Source organism: Marmota marmota, unplaced genomic scaffold (assembly GCF_001458135.2).
Source record: "Marmota marmota marmota unplaced genomic scaffold, marMar, whole genome shotgun sequence".
Classification (NCBI taxonomy): domain Eukaryota; kingdom Metazoa; phylum Chordata; class Mammalia; order Rodentia; family Sciuridae; genus Marmota; species Marmota marmota.
The window spans coordinates 3,737,990-3,758,676 of NW_026000051.1; the positions used below are offsets into that span (position 1 = coordinate 3,737,990).

Here is a 20,687-nt window from a genome sequence, read left to right on the forward strand (position 1 = left end):
GTGATGTGGGCCCCCCCCCCCCCCACTTCCCCTCCCCGCCCGGTCATGTCGGAAGAGACCAGACAGAGCAAATTGGCCGCGGCCAAGAAAAAGGTAAAACGCGCCGGGTCGCGGCCCCTCGAGCCAGACAGACCGAGTCCTTCCGACGGCCGGACCGTGGCCAGAGTCTGTGCCATTCCTGAGGCACACGGGGCGAGCCCCTGGGCGCCCCTCAGCTCCCCCTACTAAAGTCTTCTCAGCCAGCCCCGCCCCCTCAACAGCCCAGCCCCCGCCCTCGCCAGTCGCCCCTGGGTGACTTTGGCCGGTGACTCCAGGGCTCTCCGCTCCAGGCGCGGCCCCGGCTTCCTGCCGCCCCAAATTGGACCTCCCTGGGCTCCCTGGTCGTCAAGGACCTCGGTCCCAGCCCTGCGCTCCCCTCCCCCACCGTGGAGTAGCGACTCGGGCGTCGGTAGGGAGGAGTGGAATGTAGTTACGTCACAGTCCCCCTCGGAACTGTCATTACCACCGCGAGCTCGGCCTGTGATCTTCCGACCTGGTCCCCTAAGTGTCTTCATTCCCTTTGGGCTTCTCTGGTCTGGGCACAGATTTCCACCTGGAAGGGAACTCTCAGGTCTGTGGGACCTAGTGCTGAGAGGTTTTAGGCTTCCTTACTTCCAACTCACACAGTGATAACTCAGAAAGCCTACACACTTCACCAATGAGCTAATAAAAACGTTGACAGTATCTCCCGATGACCATGGAAGAACAGGTTTGGGTTCTTCCTAAACCTGGGATTTTTCTCCCAGGTGTCTACCTTCCAGAGTGGCTTAAAAAAATTTTTTTTTTCCTGACATCTTTACATTCGAATTCGCTGAGATTCTGGGACCAGGGTGCCCTTCATTCAGTGTTTGCTGGAGTGAGGTCTGTTTGTCTAATGTGGAACTGGTCCTGGGAACTGAGCTTCACAGTTTGCATCTTCCCCAATTCATCTTCACAACTTGGGGTGCAGAGTGCTCTGGGATAATAAATGTGAGGCATCTCTCTGAAGCATCATTTTATTTTCTTGAGAGCGATTAGACATTAATATATAGAGAGATGACATTTGTATAGATTTTTAAGATTTTAATAGACCTCTCTGAAATGATATTTGGGTGTGCTCTGTTGCCAGATTCGCTGGGGCTGTGTCTTTACTGCCTTCTGTTAGGATATGTTGATTTGTAAAACTTTGGGAAGTACTGGTGTGCAGCTTTAACAGAGGTATAAGCAGGACTCCAATGTTTGGCTTCTGAACTGCCCAGTGTACAGTTCCTGCTTACTTAATATTTACTTATCCACCCCTACCTCTGGCTTGCCCCTGGGAGCTGCTGCTTTATGGCGAACTCCAGAGCTGGGAGTCAGAAGATTGAACTTGAACTCCATTATTGTCTTTATAAAAAACTTCATGTTTGTAGTCCATCTTTTCAGTCCTTAATCATTGAAACACCTTGTGACATTGTTGATGACATTACATCAGATGGTACACATAAGAATATTTTATAAAAATTATAGAGGAAGATGTGAATATAGGGGCTCATTCTCATGAGTGTCACTGCTTCTCCTTTTCACAGCTGAGAGAGTATCAGCAGAAGAACAGTCCTGGTGTTCCTGCAGGAGCAAAGAAGAAAAAAAAGATAAAAAATGGCAGTAGCCCTGAGACAACCACTGCTGGTGGTTGTCATTCACCTGAGGATGTGAGTTTTAGCTGGTCAGCCTCCCAGGGATTGGGGGTTCAAAGGGCAAAAAGGGTAATGGTTAAGATTGAAGAAGTGTCAGGTATTGGTTAAGAATTTGGGGTTTGAGGGCTGGGGCTCTAGTTCAGTGGCAGAGCACTTGCCTAGCATGTGTGAGGCACTGGGTTCAATCCTCAGCACCACATAAAAATAAACAAATAAAATAAAGGTATGCTGTCCATCTACAACTACAAAAAAATAAAAAAAAGAACTCTGGATTTGAGGGGCTGGGGTGGTAGCTCAGTGGCAGAGTGCTTGCCTACATATGTGAGGCACTGGGTTTGATCCTTAACCCCACATAAAAATAAAGACATGTTGTCCATCTAAAACTCCAAAAACATTATAAAAAAAGAATTTTGGTTTTTGAGAGCTGGGGGTGTCTCAGTTGTACGAGGCCCCTGGGTTCAATCCTTAGCACTGAAAAAAATATATATATAATAGTTTTTATGTACACTTATGAAGCTTAAATGAGATTTATTGTTTTTATGTTTATTTCCTAATAGAGAGTCAGGTTTGGAGTAAACATTCAATAAATGGTAGTTGCTATTTGGTTTCCTCAGCCTTGGGGGCCAGGGGGAAGCCAGGCAATTGAGAACAGCTGCTTGCCATCAGGCTCTTCTTTTAGGATGCATCACTGCAAGAGCCCCAGGGTGTGGCAAGGAGAGCCCCAGGCTCCAGGATTGGAAGAATGTCTGAATTTTGAGTCTGTTTTTGCTATTAGCTTGCTGGGTGACCTCAGAAAATTGTTTTCTTCCAGGGTCTCAGTTTCCTTATCTGTAAGATGATATGGTTGGATTAAATCATTGTTTTTCAAACTTAATTTTTAGCTCTAGCTCCCTGTGTTCTAGTGAACCCTTACTTGGGAGTCTGGTTTTTGAAATGGAGATGGGCGTCTGGAGCTCTTCCAGATTCCGCCCTGCATCCTAAGCCTGAGGAGAGGGTCTCATGTGCATATTAAGACTTGCACTGGTCAGGTAACTTGACTACATCACTCGGAATTTTACTATTTGTTTACTTTGATTGCTAGCTCTGGCAAGGCAGCAAGTGGCTTTTTGGAAGGATGGCACAGGCCCTGGTATTGGTCTCCTTTGCTCTTCTTCAGCATTTCATTTTCCTAAACCAACTTCTTCTCCCTTCCCTTGACTTTCTTGCCTCTCTCTAAGCCACTTCTTTCTTTCCCCCCACCCTTGTTTTTCCCTTTTCACCTCCTGTAGATTCAGGACATTCTGAAGGTGCTGGTGTCCGACCTTAACCATTCCAATGGGGTAGCGCTCCCCCTATTGGACAAGTGGAAGGTGAGGCAGTGCCGAGACCACCCTTTGGCTTCCTCTCTCCCAGCTGTGCATGCCTCTGAGGCTTCTCTGGTTTGGGGATCATTTGCCTCTGGCTTATTTTATGTTGCTGCCATTAACCCTCAGCCTGCTTACATCTGCTTCTTCACTTGCTTTGTTGATTGGGCTTTTTTCCTTCCCCACATCTTTTATCATCTTGGAGAAGGTGAAACATACCTTGAAGGCTAAAACTAATTTGGGAATAACTTTGAGAGAAGGTGTGTGGAGCTTGAGCTTTTGAATGCCCAGTGTGGTGCTTTCAGACTGGGAGAGATTAAAAAACAAAACAACAGCAAAACTTTTTAGGTCTTGTCCTCTGTGTGTCCATCCCTAAAAGATCATTAGACCTTAAAAGTTTGTGATCTTCTTGAATTGATTACTTCATTGGGTTTGAAGTTTGGGAATGTAAGGTTAAGAAAAAGTGAGTTTGCATTATAGTTGCAAGGATTGAGGCTATTTTTTTCAGATCAACTAACTGAAAAGGATGTGAGGTTAACCAACAGATGAATGACCAGAAAACTCTGCCCCTAATCTCTCTTAAAAATCAGAGGACACCTGGCCATATTCATTTGGCCCTTCAAAGCACAGGCACTTTGTTAAACAGAGGCGAAAACAGACACAAGATAGGATGGATGCAGGCATAGGGAGGAGAGGCTTCTGAGAGAAGCTAGGGAGAATGTGGCACCATCCCAAATACTTAAGTGAGGGGAAATTGGTTCTGAATGGATTCAAGGATGAAGGAGGTGGCCACTTTGAGGTCACTTTGAAGATTAAAGGTGAGTAACATTCGTGCACATGGAGAGTGGGGAGGCAGAGGGAACGGAAGGGTCATGGTCAGCATTATGAGGTCATTATGAAGTCATAGAAGACCTTTCAGGAATGCAGGTAGCTCAGTCCAGGGGCAGGGTCTGGGTACACAGGGCTAGGCATTGGCCTCCATCGGATATTGTATTGGAACTTTCTGTTTAGCTAACTTGTCCAAGGACATCTGCCAAGCCAGAGCAATAGAGCTAAGACAGAGCCAGATCCTTTTGGAACTGGGCATAGGGAGAGGGATGACGGGTTGAAGAGTTTTCCAGTCATCATAGCTGTTCCCACCCAGGCGGTCAGGTCTACCCAGGTGCTATGACTCACTTTGTCAACTTGGAGGATATAAAGTGGCATGTGAGGTGGGAGCCTCAATAAGTCCTGCAGCTGTGTGTCTGGTGTTTGCCCTAGTGAGGGGCCAGCCACATAGGGAGTTGTTTTCTCTTCAGAACAATCCTAGTCTGTGCTAGTGTTCTGAGATTGTGCACCCAGCCTGTTACCCCTCTGTTGTGGAGGTGAAGACCTACTGTGTTTCAAAGCCTCGCTGCATCAATAACTGGTTCCCACAGAGGTTTTCTCCTCTAGGAATGCAGAGATGGGATTGCAGTCCCCTGAGTAGAGATAGTGGTGTCTCCAGAAATGGGGAATAATGGAGACAATGATTTCTAGTAGAACTAGGTTATGGTAAAGGGAGTGGACTATGATACCAAGTCCATCACCCATAGTCTCTGCCCAGCAGGATCCCAGAGTTAGGGTCACAGTAATTCTCTAGAAGAACAGTGCATTTCTTCTCCCTGACTTGGGCACACTTTCTTTCCACCTGCTGTGGCTGCCATTGGCCCAAGCCTGTACCACCTTTTGCTGAGCCCCAGGGAGAACAAGGTCCTCAGGTATTTAGGAAGGGGGTCATGCAGCCCCTGCTTTGATCTTTGGCTGGCTGAAATGCTGCCAAGCAGTCTGAAGCCTGGGCTAATGGTATCTATACCCCCAGATGCTCCCAGCACATATGACTGTCCCTCTGACTGCAGCAACAATGTCCTGCCTGCTCTGCACCCTTGTGTCCATAGCAATGAAGCAGGTTCTCTCCTATATGGCCCCTGACCCCCTCCCCCTGTTCTGTGACAGGCACCCAAAGACCACACTGCTCCTGCACCACCAGCTGCTGATGACAGCGTGTCACCTGGCCGTGTCCCTTCCCCAGGTCCTACTCTCCCTAGCCTGGAGTTACCTCAGGTTTGTTCCTTTCCCTTTTTCCCACTATCTTCCTGTGTGCTTTCTCATCCTCTTCCCAAAGGATAATGCTCATACGGACTCTCTTCTCTTCAAGTAGCTTGGTCTCTAGAGCCAGGTGCTCTTCCTGGGGACTGGGATGGGGAGGCCAAGACACAGCTTTTCTTTGAGGTTTGGGGAGATGGAAAGTTATTGGAATGAGGTTGGCTCACCCTGTCCCTGGGTGATTTTTACTAGAAGTTGAATGACCACATCATGTGTTTCTTCCCAAACAGAACCATGATGCCGACATTGGTCCTAATATTATGGATGAAACAAAGTGAGTATCTCCTACTGGGGCAGCAGACCCTAGGCCACAGGAGTCAGGGATGGCCACCACCCATGAACTTTTTCCCATGGAGCCATCTCTACCCCTGACCCTGTGTCTCCATCTCTAGGACTTTCTCATCAACTGAGAGCCTGCGACAACTTTCTCAACAGCTCAATGGTCTTGTGTCTGAGGTACCCAAGAAATTAGGGTCCATAAGGGAGCAGAGGTGGGGAGGAGAAGTTCAGATAAGGGACTGGATATATATGTTTGATGCCATCATTTATTCAGGTGCAAAAAACACAGATGAGAGCTGCTTGGAAGGGGGAAGCCTGATGGGGGCGTAGGAACCCTGAGAAGTTGGCACAAAGGGGTTATGGGAATAGGGGTCCAACATGGCCAGGGAAGATTTTGCTAGTTGAAAGGGAAGAAAGGAAGTCAGGGCTTAGACATTGAGAGGAAATTAGCATCTCCATGTGACCTCTCATCTCTTCTAGTCTACGTCATACATCAATGGAGAAGGCCTCTCATCATCTGCTAACATGAAGGATCTGGAGGTGAGTGACCCTGGCCCCTGGCCCAGTGGACCCTGCAGGCCAGCTCCTATCTTCTCCCACAGTGGGGCCTGGGTGCCCTGCTGCCAGCTGAGACAGTCCACACACCCCCCAACCCTAATGATGCTCTCTCTACCTCTTCCCCCAACCCTCCTCCAACTCCTCCTCTCTGCATGCGCCTCAGAGCCGGTACCAAGAGCTAGCAGTAGCCCTGGACTCCAGCTATCTAACAAACAAACAACTCAGTAGCAAGATAGAGGAATTGGTAAGAGTCCAGTGGGATCCCCTGGTTTCATGCTGCCAATCCTGGGCTCCAGTTTCCCTTGGGGCTCTGCAGTAAGGGGCTGGGGGCCCCTGGTGCCAAGGGGAATGGGGTGCTGGGGGGCCTAGGTCTCAGCTGGAGAGACCTCAGAGCATAGAGCATTCCGCATGGCTCTTTATTTTGCTTCCCTCTCTGTGTCCTCTCTCTCCTCAAGACCATTCCTTGAGTCCTTGCCCCACTTGCCCTGAGGTTGTCGCTCCAGGAGGAGCCTAAGCCTAAATGGCTGTCAGGAGCCCCGCATCCTGCCCTGGTTCAGTCCTTAATTTGCTCTCTTTGATTTTGGACTAACCACTTCTCCCTGAGCTTGAGTTTCCCACAGAGGTAGAATTAAAGGAAATCAAAGGTCCCTTTCAGCTCTGAGCATCATAGACTTAAAGGCTCATTGGAATATAAGCACCAAGGAGAAGAGGGGTCTTTGTCCATCCTTCTTCTTACTATAGCCCTACTGTTCAGAATTTTACCTGGCCCATAGGATGTGCTCAGTTGCCAAGGGAACGCACCCTCCTGAGTCACAAGCTGCAGGGGGTAGTCTTTGTTTCTCCAACTCCATTTCTGGAGATTTATGGTATTGTCCTTTAAAGAGAACTCAGATTCAGCCCCTCCCTTGCATAGCTGTGAGCGAACACCAGTCAACACCCAAATTCTCTTTCTTTGGGAGCTTGAATTAGTTGATGTCCCCATGGGATCTGACAACTTCTTTTAGACCCATCCCTGGCACTTGCCTGCCCCATCCTGATCTGGAGAGTGGCATAAAAGGGATCAACCCCAATTACCTTCCTTTGACTTTTTCCCCACAGAAACAGCAGAACCAAGACACTCTGGATCAACTGGAAAAAGTAATGTGATTTCTGTGTTTGCTTCTTGCATGCCTCCTGGGATTGGGGTAGGACTCAGGTAGAGGCCGCAGTCTTGTCCTGCCCACTCCTAGCCTGGATAAGGCTCACTGCCCATCCCTCCATGGCCCACCCTGTCCCACTCAGGGTACCTCATACTCAGGTCTCATTTGTGGGCCTGCTTGGGCCACTGAGGTTCTCTGGGGCATGGTCTTTGCTGTCCCATCTCTGCCTCCCCCAGTAAGAGCTGCTTCCTCTGCCTCTAGGAGAAAAAGGCGTGTCAAGAGAAGTTGGCAAAGGAGCAGGGAGCTCTAAGGGAACAGTTGCAGGTGAGTGGACAGTGCCATGTGTCCCCTATGTTCCCTGGAAAACACCTCTTTCCTCCTCCTCAGCACTTGTTTTGGTTATTCTCTGAAAGGTTCACATCCAGACCATAGGAATTCTGGTGTCTGAGAAAGCAGGATTAGAGACAGCCCTGGCTCATACTCAGCACGCAGCCAGGCAGAAAGCAGGTGGGAGTCCGGGGACCTCTTCAACCTTCAGTCTGACACTTTGGCGGGCCTGTGGGTAATTTCTTGAGGCTTCATCTCGACCTCTCATTCCAGGAGAGTCTGAGGATCTTGCTGGCCGTCTGCAGTCTTCCCAACAGCGTGTGGGAGAGCTGGAACGGACTCTGTCTGCTGTTTCCACAGAGCAAAAGAAGGCAGACAGGGTGAGCCCAGCCTTCTGCCCCACCACCAGCAGCCTAACCTTTCCAGTGCAGGAGTGAGCATAAGGGCCCTTCTGCGGATGGAGCATCTTGCTGCTCAGAATGCAGCATGGGCCGTTTCTTGCTGCTTTGTGTGGTGTGGTTGGTAGTGGAAGCCTGGGGATGAGTCAGGTGCTCTGCACAGTGAGCACTGGATATGGAGCCCTGAGGGTGGGAAGCCCATCATGCCCTTAGCCTGCTGTGGCCTCTGCCAGGTGCTAGGAGAAGGGGATATATGATGCATGGGCTGTGAAGGTTCCCAAGAACTTAGTATGTTTCTGTTTGTGGAGAGAGAGGGGGCATGTGTGTAATATACATAAAACATGTCTGGAATACATAAACTCAGGGAGAGGAACAGGGTGGCTAAGACATATATCACTTCTTTTTTTGTGGGGGGGCAGGTACTGGGGATTGAACCCAGGGGTTCACATCCCTAGCTTTTTTTATTTTTTGACTCAGGGTCTCAGTAAGTTGCTTAGGTCCTTGCTGAGGCTGGCTTTGTACTTGTAATCCTCCTGCCTCAGCCTCCCAAGTCTGGGATTATAGGTGTATGTCCCCACACCTAGTGACATTTCACTTCTGTACCTTCTGCGTTTTGGACTATGTGAATGTACCATCCAATCAAATTGTGAACAACAGATTTAACTTCCTTTCTTCTAACTATACCCCCATCCCTGTGTGGGGACCAGGATGTTCAAATTTGAGCTCTGCATAAGTGATCCCAGACAGGCCACTTAGCTTCTTACAGGCTGTGTTTCACCTACAAAATGGAGATAACCAGTAACTGCCTCATATGGTGGTTATAAAGATAAAGTGGGATCATTAGCGTGATGCCTGGCGAAGCACTTAGTATAGATAATTACAGCTAGTAGTAATAACAGTAACCACCAGTATTAGATACATTGTAGATCTTTTATCTGCTAGATCTTTTTCCCCCATCTCTTCTACCCTTATTGAGTTCTTTTTTTTTTTTTTTTTGGTACTGGGGATTGAACTCGAGGGCACTCAACCACTGAGCCACATCCCCAGCCCTATTTTATATTTTATTTAGGGACAGGTTCTCACTGAGTTACTTAGTGCCTCCCTTTTGCTGAGGCTGACTTTGAACTCGCGATCTTCCTGCCTCAGCCTCCCAAACTGTTGGGCTTATAGGCGTGTGCCACCATGCCGAGCCTTACTGAGTTCTTATTCAAAACAAATGAGTAGTCAAGCAGGGTGGTGATCTGGTGATCTCCTGTGATCTCAGTACCTTGGGGAGTTGAGGCAGGAGAATTACAAGTTCAATGCCAACCTCTTTGTGAGACCCTGCTCAAAATTAAAAAAATAAAAAAGGCTAGAAATGTACCTCAATGATAAAGCACCCCTGGGTTCAATCCCCAACACCAAAAAATAAACAAACAGATAAATAAAAGTCAAAGCAAACAAGAGGGCTTGGGATGTATTTCAGTGATAGAGCACTTGCCTAGCATGCTTTGGGCCCTGGGTTTTGTTGCCTGCACCAGGAAAACAACAAATCAAGGCCGAGTTTGGTGGTACACCTTTAGTCCCAAGTACAGAGGAGCAGAATAATCATTTGAGCCCAGGAATTAAATACCAGCAGGGATAACGTCTTGGGACACTCCCTATCACACAAATCAAAGCAAACACTCATGAAAACATAAACGAACCCTGGGCTTAGCAATGCCTTGGAAAACTGTCAAGTGTGATTGAGGGTGAGGATGTGTCACTCTGGAATAGTTACTGTGGTTAGGGTGCTGGCTGCCTCTTTGGCCTGCCAGATCCTGACTTTGTTTTCTGTATTTGCAGCACAACAAGGAGCTAACCAAAGAGAGAGATGCCCTCAGGCTGGAGTTGTACAAGAACAAGTAGGAAGGGGAAGGAGAATGGGCAGTCCAGGACTTTAGTGAGATTGTGGGGGTGGGGGAGGGGATGGGAGGTGAACATGGGGAGGAGGTTTTATAGGCTTGGATGTGTCCAAAGCCAAACTGTAGTCCCAGCCTCTGCTTCATTCCTGGGGCAGCCTCAGGCAACTCATATCTTCTCTGTGGTCTGTCACCTGTGACTCCTGATTCCTGGAGTCCCTTCTAATGCCATGGTTCTGTGGTTGTGTGGCAAGGGCAATGGGTTGGTCACCGAAATTTCTCTTCCTGTTCTTGGTGCATTCCTTACTGTGCTACCTCTGACTACAGCATAAATAACGAGGACCTGAAGCAGCAGAACTCAGAATTGGAAGAGAAGCTCCGTGTGGTGCTGGCAGAGAAAGCAGCTATGCAGCTGGGGGCGGAGGAGCTCCAAAAGAAGCTGGAGATGTCTGAGCTGCTGCTGCAACAAGTGAGGCAGCAGCCCCAGCAGCCCGAGCACTGGCTCCGTGCGGTCGTCAGGGTGGCCTCCAGCCAAGAGCTGGAAAATTTGGGTTCTTATCTGGTCCTGCCATAGAATCTTCCACAGATGGTTAAAATCCACAAATGGGAGCCCTGCCCAGACCTGTGGAATCAGAATCTCAATGATATGGCTTTTTAAATTTTTATTTTTAAATCATCTTGGTTGAACACCATCGTGTTGTAGATTTCCTCTATGTGGTTACCCAGTAGTCTGTTCCCTCTCCTGGGGGTTCAGCCAGCACTTTTATTATGTGGTAATGACCCCGAGTCGTACACTGATCTAGTTCACACCCTGTGGAGGCATCATGTGGAACACCTGGGCTCCCCAGATCTAAACTTCCACTTTCCCCACTTCAGTTCTCTAGCCGGTCTGAAGCCCCTGATAGTAACCAGCAGTTACAGCAGGCCGTAGAGGAGCGGGCACAGCTGGAGAAACATGTGGGGCAGGTAGGCTTTGCAGAGGGAGGGATATGGGAGGAAGATGACTCCAGGTGGCCAGGAGCAGGTAACAACCAGTGACAGTCCTTCCTAATTTCTGTGCTCATTCTTGTCAGCTGATGGAGTTACTGAAACAACTGCAGGTGGAGAGAGACCACTGTGCAGAGAACCTGAAAGGAGATAACGCCATGTGGCAGCAGAGGATGCAGCAGATGTCAGAGCAGGTGAGGCCTGACCTCAGATGGCTTGCTGGGTTTCCCTGGTGTGTCCTGCTGTGGAGTGCAACCAGGAGAGGGGTCCATGTTCTGGATTTTTGGAGGTGGGGGCAGAGAGGGAGTCGGGACCAGGGTCCTCCATGCCCTCCCTCTCTCTGCTCTTTCCCCCTGTGCCTGAGGCAGCTGCGCACATTGAGGGAGGAGAAAGAACAGAGTGAGAGTCGGGTTCAGGAGTTGGAGACCAACTTGGCAGAACTGAGGAGCCAGATGGGTGAGTGGGGACGAGGGTCACCTGGAGCCCGGAGTGTGTGAGGGCTTGGGGGTGGCTTAGACTACCCCAGGGAGAGGAGTGATTTCAAGGACACTGTGGCAGAGGGAAAGGGGTCTGTGCCAGGAGATGGATGGCAAATCTTATCACCTCTCTGAGCAGCAGTGTGTTTTCTTTTTTTTTTTTTTTTTTTAAAGAAAGAGTGGGGGAGAGAGAGAGAGAGAGAGAGAGAGAATTTTTTAATATTTATTTTTTTAGTTCTCGGCGGACACAACATCTTTGTTTGTATGTGGTGCTGAGGATCGAACCCGGGCCGCACGCATGCCAGGCGAGCGCGCTACCGCTTGAGCCACATCCCCAGCCCAGCAGTGTGTTTTCATCTTCAGAGAGGGATGGTGTGCCCACTGCCAGTCCCCCACAGTTGACTTGAGCATGGCAGTGTAAAGAACTATATTGGGAAATGACTTGAAGGATTGACCATCATCTAGGCATGAGGAACTATTAGGAAGGCAAGGTTTGAAGTGAGGAGCCTGAATTAAGAGCTGCGGACCCACGAAGAGGGTTCTGAAAAGCCAGAGGTCCAAGTCCCTTATTGTGTGCTTCCTTTCTCAGTGGAGCCCCCACCCGGGCCCTCAGAGGCAGAGCAGCAGCTGCAGGCAGATGTGGAGCAGCTGCAAAAGGAACTGGAGAACCTGGCTGGACAGCTCCATGCCCAGGTGCAGGATAACAATAGTCTGAGTCGCCTGAATTGGGAGCAGAAGGAGCGGCTGCTGGAGCTCGAGCGTGCTGCGGAGCTCGAGCGTGCTGCGGAGCTCTGGGGCGAGCAGGAGCGCAAGCAGATTCTGGAGAGCATGCAGAACGACCGCACCACCATCAGCCGCGCGCTCTCCCAGAACCGCGAGCTCAAGGAGCAGCTGGCGGAGCTGCAGAACGGCTTCGTGAGGCTGGTGCGTGGCCCATGGGCTCACAGGCCTTCCCCATCAAGTCCTTCTGGGCCTTTCTGTCTTGGCCTTCACCCCACCCCGCCCCCCATGGTGGCTGTGAAGCACCCTGCGAGCTAAAGGCCTCGCTCAGGTGTCTGTGCGGGGAGGGATAACTCTTTGACTGTGGCAGATGGACACCCTGGGGTCTCTATCTGCATTGTATGGCACTGATTCCTGCTTTCTGTTCAGTCGAATGAGAACATGGAGATCACCAGTGCGCTGCAGTCAGAGCAGCATGTCAAGAAGGAGCTGGCCAAGAAGTTGGGTCAGCTGCAGGAGAAGCTGGGAGAGCTAAAGGAGACGGTAACCCTTGCCCCATGTGCCCTCACTGTAGGGGAAGAGACAGCCATGATGGGAGGCTTTATTTCTTCACACAGCTAACCCTGGTTTCTTTAGCTTCAGTTACTGGGCACTAGTAGGGTGCACTTAATAGGTGTGTGGCTCTCTTTGCTTTTCCACATCTGTGGCCTGAAGTTCCGGTGGTGGGGAAAGATGGTTACAAAGCGTGAGGCTAAGTGTTGGAGGCATGGGGCTCTGTTACCCTCCACCACCAACCACCACCGTCACTTATGGGCTGGGATCAAGAACTGGAAGCAAGTCACACTTGCCCTTACACCCAGGGCCTTCCCACAGGTGGAGCTGAAGAGCCAGGAGGCTCAGGGTCTGCAACAGCAGCGAGACCAGTACCTGTCTCACCTGCAGCAATACGTGGCAGCCTATCAACAGCTGACCTCCGAGAAGGAGGCGCTGCACAAGCAGGTTCTGCTGCAGACTCAGCTTATGGACCGGCTGCAGCATGAGGAGGTGCAGGGCAAGATAGCAGTGGAGATGGCCCGCCAGGAGTTGCAGGAGACCCAGGTGAGGGGGCTGCTGAGGCCGGGCCCCTAAGTGGAGGACCTGGCCATTCTGTGCCTTCTCACTCTCTTCCCAATCCCGTAGGAGCGCCTAGAAGCCACCAGTCAGCAAAACCAACAGCTACAGGCCCAGCTGAGCCTCCTGGCTCTCCCTGGGGAAGGTGAGTGAAACCATCCTGAGGAGGGGAGCCTGAAGAGGTACTGTGGTGGAACAGAGTTGAGGAGTTAGAGGAAGACTTCGGAACGTGCTGTTAATCTCTGGGGAGGCTGGCTCAGGGGTACACAGTGAGGGGGCAGAAGTGGACCCTTTTTTTCCTGGGCCTTCCCTTGGGTTGTCTGAGGGATCCCTCTGGCTGTCTGCAGTAGAAGATGAAATGGACGAGGAAGAAAAGGAGGCGGCGGCTTCTCGGCCCAGTTTGACCATCCCAGAGGACCTGGACAGCCGAGAGGCCATGGTGAGCTGTGCTCTCCTGTCCCTTCCCCAGCTCACCTTTTCTGCCTCCCTCTGTGGTCCCTCTGGATGTCCTGATACCTTGGTTTTTCCCAGTCCCATTTCCGCCAACACCCACACCTCCCGTGGAGACAGGGATTGGATACGTGCCCCCCCTAGGAAAAATAGTGACCCACTGAGGCCCAGGGGAGGGCTGCTCTGCTCTCTGCTCCCTGGTTTGTCCCGAGCATTTTTTCAATAAAAAGGACATGTCTGCCTCTAGGTGGTATTTTTTAATGCGGCTCTAGCCAATGCCGAGGAAGAGAAGGCACGGCTGCGCAGGCAGCTGAGGGAGCAGCAGACACGTTGCCAGCGCCTGGCTTATCTGGAAGCCACATCCCAGAGTGAGCCCACAGAGCAAGCCCTGGTCCCCAGGAGTGGGGACAATTGTGTGTCTGGGGAGAGCACCCAGGCTCTACAGATGGCCATGGAGAAGCTGCAGGTGAGTGAGCCTTTCCCAACAGAGGAAGTGTAGATACAGGACAGGTCCCTCCTGAGTCTTGACCCTGCTATTTTGGCCTCAGAGCCGCTTCCTGGAGGTCATGCAGGAGAAGGTGGAGCTCAAGGAGCGGGTGGAGGAACTGGAACATCGATGCATCCAGCTTTCTGGAGAGACGGATACCATCGGTGAGCCCAGCTGGGGCCCAAGGCAGTGGGGGTTGCATAGGGGCCTGTTGGGGGAGCCCCAGCATCTGAGTCCTGTGCCCTGCCCTCCCTGCAGGAGAGTATGTTGCCCTCTACCAAAATCAGAGGGCAGTGCTGAAGGAGCGCCACCGAGAGAAGGAGGAGTACATCAGCCGACTGGCGCAGGACAAGGAGGAGATGAAGGTAGGAGCCCCTGAACATCTCTTCTCTGCGGGCCTGCAGGCTGGGCGGGGGCCGGGATACTGAGCATCTCTCCCTTCAGGTCAAGTTGCTGGAGCTGCAGGAGCTGGTGCTGCGGCTTGTGGGGGAGCGTAACGAGTGGCAGGGCAAGTTTCTGGCAGCGGCCCAGAGTCCTGCTGAAACCACCACTCCAGAGCCAGCAAGCCCCCAGGAATTTGGAGCAACTGACAAGCAGGGTGGTGAGTAGAGACCTCAGGACGGGCTGACAGGAGGAGCAGCAGAGGGCTGCTCCGTGCTCAGAGGCCTTTCCTCTCTCCAAAGACCTTCAAGAGGTGAGCCTTGCTGACAGCGTGGAGCCGGCACAAGGAGACGCTGGGGCGGCTTCTCCCCCTGAGAACCACACTGCGCAGCAGATCATACAGCTGCTGCGCAAGATCCAGAACCCCCAGGAACGCCTCGGCCTGGGCACCAACCCCTGCGTCCCCTTCTTCTACCGTGCCGACGACAATGATGAGGTTAAGATCATGGTCATCTAAGTCGGAGGCGGGGGAGGAGGGGCCAGGGACTTTTCCCCCACCTGTCCCTTACCCCCCTGTCCCTGCCATTCCTTCCCAGTTACCCTTTTACCCTTAGGACTAGCAAGTTAAGACCCCTAACAGGGGACAAACAGGTGCAGACCCTTTGCCACCTTGGCTAGGGCTGAGTCTTGATTTCTGGACTCTTGCTCCAGAAAGAGAGGCAGAGGCTCATAATTTTCTAGAGGGGCAGGGCTCTCTAGTGGCCCCCTTGCCCTCACCAAGCAGACCTTCATTTAGGGGGCTCTCTCCTCTTACAAGAGGCACTTTGGGGCAGGCAAGTTGGGCAGCATTTTCACAGCCCTTAAGATGGGGCTCACTGTAGGCCGGGCTGGGGCAGAGTCTGGCGGGGGCAGTCCTCCATTCAGCAGGGCTCCCGTCTTAGAGGCACTTTGGCAGGTCAGCTGGGCAGCATTCTCATGGGTCTTCAAACATTTAGGGTCACTGAAGGCTAGGCGAGGGCAGCGTGGGCGCAGGCAGTCCTGAGGGCTCCCATCCTCAGAAGTATCTTGGGCAGGGCTACTGGGCAGAATTCTCAGGCCTTATGACAGTTGAGGCTAACTGTAGGCCAGGCAGGGCAGAGGCTGCTGGGGGGGGTGGGTCTCCCCTCCCCCAGTGTACATATTGTACCTGTGTATCATTTTGTAAATTCTGGGGTAGGACTGCCCCCTGTGTCATAGTTGGAGCTGGCAAATGGAGAGAAGGGTCTAATAATTATTTGGGATTGGGAAACTTATTTATTGATAGCATAGGACAAAGGAAGGAGGCAGGGATGGGGTTGTGGTGCCCTGGTGATGCAGCTCCTGTTTATTTTGCTTTTTATTTCGGAATAAATGGATTTAGCCATACCGCTCAGCCTTGGATTCCTGTTTGCCGTCCTGGGTCCTGGGTCCTGGGTCCTGCCAGCTGGCAGCACTAAGCAGGGAGTGGTCCTGCCAGCAGAGGGCAGGCTTCTGGACTGCGTGAAGTGTGCCTAGCAGGGCTGTCTGCCATCCTCCAAGCCTGTCCCCTCTACCCTGCTTGGTGAAGCCTGGAGGATTCCAGGGCGATCACCATGGGGGCTCTCAGGGCGGTCCTGTCCTAATGTGTGAAGATGCGAGGTTTATCTAACAGTGGGGAAGGGTCACAGGATGCAACACCTTAGGGTGTCAACTTCCAGTCCAGAGTTACCATCCCCTGGCCTGTCCACACCTGGGAGCCTCTTCCTCCTGGCTGTCCCTTCAGAGTGCCCACCCCAGCCACAGGTTCTCCCTCTAGGCTGTTTGTGGCCCTGCCCCCTAGTGGCCACAGCCGAGTTCACAGGATGAGAAGTTCACCTCCAGGTACTTTAACCACCTTCACACTCCTTACAGCATACTAGCCACGGCCCTTCTTCACCCAGCCCGTGCGCAGACCTTCCCCTCCCCGCAAGCCCCACAGAGAACACAAGCCAGCAGAGGACACACGGTTCCCCATCGTCCAGGAATGAGTTTTATTCTCAGCCGAGAGACAGCAAGACTGGAGGCCTTCAGAGAGCCAGCAGCTGCCAGCACAGCGCCCCCATGCTTCGAGCGGCAACGGAAGGATGGCTGAGGGGGCTGGCTGTCCACAGGCCGAGCAGGACAGAGAGGCTCACTGAAGGTGGCACACTGTGGAGCCGGGAACATCAGGGCAACAGCATTCCCTTGTATTTGGGCCACACGACTCCACAAGGACAGCATGGTGACTGATTCCCAACACTAGAGGCGCGGCTGAGTCAGCCATATATATGTATATATATGTATAGAGTATTTATAGATATTTATAGAACAGGGCGGGAGCAATACCACAGAGGGACACAAGTTTTCACCAACGTCACGCCTGGATGTGTCAGCTCACCACTACGGCAGACTAAGTCACAGATGAAAAGGGATGCTTTGGGGCCGGGGTGGGGGGCCACTGTCAAGTCACAGAGCAGCTGTCCAGGCAGGCTTGGAGAGGGAGGTCTCCGAGGAATAGGAGGGATCTGGTTAGAGGTCGAAGGGGGGCCTGGGGCTCTCAGGACGGGACGGACTTGCCTGACCCGATCGGCTGGCAGTTGGAGAGAGAACCAAGAGAAAACGAGAGAGAGAGAAGGAAGGAGAGAGCTGGTAAGGCAGGAGCAGCCACGCCCTGACAGGTGACGCAGCTGTGGGCGTGGGCAAGTTTCTGGAAAAGAGGAAACTGACAGATGGACAGATAGAAAAGGGAAGGCAAATGGAATGGAGGAGCTGGAGGTGGCTGGACCAGCGCTCCCAGTTAGCCTAGTGCAGGCAGGGCAGCCCTGCTCCACCACACACACACCCTTCACTCGCCACCCAGGCAGTGCTCCCACAGTTCAGACACGAGCCTGGCCGTGGGGCCACCCCACCTCTGACTACCCTGTGTTCTACCCCTAGCCTCCACAGCAGCCACCAGGCTGGAAAGAAGACTTGAACCAGGAGGGCAAAGCTAAAAGGGGTGAGGGAGCACTGGAGGCCCCTCGGTGATTGGAAAGCCCAGGAGTCCTCTGAGGGGACCCGGGGGGAAGGGGAGGCAGGCAGCCGGATGCCAGTGGCCACAGACTTATAAGTCTAAGAGGGGAGCCTCAGCTGGTCGGGGGGCTGCAGGTCGCGTAGGTGAGGCTGGGCCCTTCCTGCTGGGGAAAAGCAGAAGAGTGAGAGTCAGTGGCCAGGGAATGGTGGCAGGTGGGGTCACCGGGCACATACTGTGGCCTGGCCAGGTGGAACTCAGAGACTGACTCGCCCAAGTTAGCAGACACTGTTGTCCCCTGGCTGAAAAGTGTAGGTCACCCTTAGGAGCAACAGGCCAAGATGCAGGAACCCAGGGCTGGCTGAGCTGCTTCACCTGGGGCTGAGGACACTGCCTTCTGTCACAAGGAGGCAGGGAAGGGAGCTCTGTGTCCCTGCCTCATCTGGACTGACAGTGTGTATAAGACACTCAGGCTTTCAGAAATCAAACAACCACAGCGTCCACTCAAGCCCCTGCCCTGGGGAGGACTTGGTTCCCAGAGCTCCCAGGCCAGGAGGAGTAGGATGCCATGCCACAGCTACTGGCTCAGACTGGGGGCTGGATGTGGAATGCCCAGGATGAAGTTCAAAGGCCTCTAGCCTCCTCAGAGATCAACTGTGTGCACAACTCCTCCAAGGTCCCAGCCCGTTCACCATAAACCATGAGCTCTCTGGCCTCTTGGTAGCTCCAGAGAGCACCCACATCTGCCATTTTGGGCAGGGAGCCTGTCCATGGAGGCATTGGGCAGCGGTGCTGAGTCCCGAGGCTCGCTAAGAAGGGAGGTAAGAGAGCCAGCTGGCAGAGGACAGAAAGGAAAGAGGGAGTCTGGAGCTGCAGAAGGGAGAGGGAGGGGGCCTGCTCTGAGTCCCAGCTTGCACCCCCCCAGCATGGAGCTGGTGCAGTGGGGTCAGACACACCGTTCATGCAGCAGGCCGAGAGCATGTACCTACCGTGGCTGACATTCCTCAGGGGTCACTGATAGTGATTCTGAAAGACAGCACGAAATCAACAGGGCAGTTCACACGCACAAGTGGGGCAGGCCTGGGGGCAGGGGACACGCACACGCACACGCCCGGGCGTGCACACACATGCTGTGAGGCCCCACGGCCCTGCATGCACACGCTAACACACATGCCCACAAACAACACGCATACACTTCCCTCCAACCACCTCCCAGTGCCCAACACCCTTGCTGGTTGGCTCGTGCAGCATGGATCTGGGACATGCAGCCACTCGGCACACTGAAGCACACGCGTGGGCTGTCACAATACAGAAGCTTGCCTGCACACAAGGCATTTGCACCAGCTCCCTGCAATCTTGTGCCTAATGTGCTCACAGGGCCACTGCACAGCTCTACAAGGGAAAGTCTTGCTTTCTAGGGCCGAGCTGTCATTTCTCTGTCCAAGAGCCTTCCAAGGCTCCCTACTGCTTATAGCAGAGTCCCAAGTCAGTCTCTTCTATGAAGGTTCTCCAACCTGCCCCTCCTTATCCACACTTTCCTTATTGTCTGTACTCTGCCCAGCCAGCAGCTCTCCTTAGTGTAGTCCACACTAAATCTGCCCATATGTCTTCTCCCAACCCAATGTCCTCTGGATTCTTTACACCTGAGCTTTATCTCCATCATGCCCCATTCCCCACTAAAGTCAAGCTGCTTGAAGAAGCTCCTTCAGTCTGCTCCTTCCCCAGGCAGAGTCATCATTTGCCAGATGTTTCCCATATATCATTGAGAATGGAATTAGAGCAGGTACCTGATCTGACAGTTCTCATACGTTATACCTCAGCAGGGACCTGGGCAGGTGGAATACCCATAGAGTCTGAGCTCACATTGGCAGTTGGCAAAGTGCTCCTATAGCCACATGTGTCGTTTGGCATCCCTACAGCCCTTGTCTCCCTTGATCCCCACACCAACCCTGAGAGAAAGGCAGAAAGTTAATTATCATTCAGTAGAAGGGAAACTGAGGCCCAGGGAGGGAAAATGACTTGTCTAAAACTAGGTCAGGGTGAACCAGCATTTCTAGACTCCCAGTCCAGTGCTCCTGCCCAGTGCCGCGCAGCTTGCCTTCACCCCATCTGCTTTGGTCATCATATCCTCAAAGAGCAGGCCCCATGCCCACTTCATTTGGGTATGGGAGGCTAGAACTCCAGCCCCACCCTCCAGCTATCTGGAAACAGATGCTATTGGTCTGTTTTTCCTCAGAGAATGTGGCCAGTGGATATAGGGCAGACTAAGTGAGATATTGGAGTGAACTTCCTTAAAGAGGATCATGGATGAAGAAGGCCCAGGACTGGGGATATGGCTCAGTGCTGCCTGGCATGAGTAAGGCCCTAGGTTCCATCCCCAGCACTGCAAAAGGAAAAAAAAAAAAAAGGAGCAAAACTAAAATCCAAGGGAACGAAAGAATCCTTTTCTCTAGAAATCTCTGGAATTCTGGAATGGGGCAGCCTATACCTACTCCTACTCCTTCCCCACCCCTACCACATTGGTCCAGAGGAGGTAGGAAGGGTCAGAAAAAGCAGGGAAAAAGGAAAGGCCACCAGATTGTCCCATGGCTTCCAAAATCCTTCCCCACCTGCTTCCTGTCCTATCCATGCCTGGGTTCCACTCACACTCACACCTGTGTGCACGCCCACACACACATCACACACCTTGCTGGTCACACAGTCGCAGCCTGGCCTCTCTTCCTGTGGGCCAGAAGCTAGACACCACCCTGGGTCAGACAAGTCAAAAGAGGGCTAGAAAACGGGGGATCAAGTAGCCCTGAGTGTAACAACACAATCCTCATGGTCCACAGAGGAAGGTTCTGGGTTCAGGTCCCTGGGCCTGAGCGAGGCTCACCAGGAGAAAGGAGGACGTAATGGAGAACTGAGAAGAGAGGAGGAAACAAGGCAATGTTTGGGGGGCCAGAAGTGAAAAAAGAGTGAAGCGCCATGCAAGTGCTGGAGAGAAGGGAGCAGGTGGGATGAGCCCCACAGCCGTCCCCAGAAAAGAGCACCTGCGGGACTCAGCTGGCTTCGCCAGCCCTTGGCCCCACGTCCGTGGCTCCTGCACTGGGGACCGAGTGCCTGGGATGCAGCGGGTCGGCTCTGGCGACCGGGCAGCTGCTCTAGAATCCGATTTCATCTCCCACCCGGCCACGCCCACCCGGCGGCCTCTCCCGCCGCAGTCAGACCCTACTCACCTGGGGACCCCAGGCGGGGCGCGGTTGGGGCGCGAGGGCACCTGGGGAGGGGGGCCGAAGGGGTCAGGGGAAGCCCCCGGCCTGGAGGGCA

The 20,687-nt window shown here is 52.6% G+C and overlaps 2 protein-coding genes across 7 annotated transcripts in view; one reads left to right on the forward strand and one right to left on the reverse strand.

Annotated features, from left to right (window-relative positions):
• The window catches only part of Golga2 (golgin A2), a 15,832-nt gene extending 75 nt beyond the window's left edge, over positions 1 to 15,757 (forward strand). Inside the window, exons 2-28 of one of the 6 annotated variants that reach the window (XM_048812967.1) lie at positions 16 to 93; positions 1,587 to 1,709; positions 2,963 to 3,043; positions 5,012 to 5,119; positions 5,392 to 5,435; positions 5,554 to 5,617; positions 5,921 to 5,980; positions 6,162 to 6,242; positions 7,097 to 7,135; positions 7,399 to 7,461; positions 7,551 to 7,644; positions 7,738 to 7,844; positions 9,687 to 9,745; positions 10,070 to 10,211; positions 10,619 to 10,708; positions 10,816 to 10,923; positions 11,098 to 11,185; positions 11,795 to 12,129; positions 12,355 to 12,468; positions 12,799 to 13,023; positions 13,105 to 13,180; positions 13,383 to 13,474; positions 13,733 to 13,951; positions 14,034 to 14,136; positions 14,231 to 14,337; positions 14,417 to 14,573; positions 14,656 to 15,757. In XM_048812967.1, the coding sequence (XP_048668924.1) occupies positions 16 to 93; positions 1,587 to 1,709; positions 2,963 to 3,043; positions 5,012 to 5,119; positions 5,392 to 5,435; positions 5,554 to 5,617; positions 5,921 to 5,980; positions 6,162 to 6,242; positions 7,097 to 7,135; positions 7,399 to 7,461; positions 7,551 to 7,644; positions 7,738 to 7,844; positions 9,687 to 9,745; positions 10,070 to 10,211; positions 10,619 to 10,708; positions 10,816 to 10,923; positions 11,098 to 11,185; positions 11,795 to 12,129; positions 12,355 to 12,468; positions 12,799 to 13,023; positions 13,105 to 13,180; positions 13,383 to 13,474; positions 13,733 to 13,951; positions 14,034 to 14,136; positions 14,231 to 14,337; positions 14,417 to 14,573; positions 14,656 to 14,870 (3,072 nt within the window). In that variant the 3' untranslated portion in view covers positions 14,871 to 15,757. Of the gene's footprint in view, positions 1 to 3; positions 94 to 1,586; positions 1,710 to 2,962; positions 3,044 to 5,011; positions 5,120 to 5,391; positions 5,436 to 5,553; positions 5,618 to 5,920; positions 5,981 to 6,161; positions 6,243 to 7,096; positions 7,136 to 7,398; positions 7,462 to 7,550; positions 7,645 to 7,737; positions 7,845 to 9,686; positions 9,746 to 10,069; positions 10,212 to 10,618; positions 10,709 to 10,815; positions 10,924 to 11,097; positions 11,186 to 11,794; positions 12,130 to 12,354; positions 12,469 to 12,798; positions 13,024 to 13,104; positions 13,181 to 13,382; positions 13,475 to 13,732; positions 13,952 to 14,033; positions 14,137 to 14,230; positions 14,338 to 14,416; positions 14,574 to 14,655 lie in introns of those variants that run through there. The other 5 variants (XM_015497521.2, XM_015497522.2, XM_015497524.2 and 2 more) reach the window with 5 other exon arrangements.
• Positions 15,758 to 16,356: 599 nt separating this feature from the next.
• Positions 16,357 to 20,687, reverse strand: part of Dnm1 (dynamin 1) — a 41,275-nt gene continuing 36,944 nt past the window's right edge. Inside the window, 2 exon segments of the mRNA XM_048812970.1 lie at positions 16,357 to 17,544; positions 20,597 to 20,687. The exon segment at positions 20,597 to 20,687 is cut by the window's right edge and continues 24 nt beyond it. Coding sequence (XP_048668927.1) covers positions 17,472 to 17,544; positions 20,597 to 20,687 — 164 coding nt within the window. The 3' untranslated portion in view covers positions 16,357 to 17,471.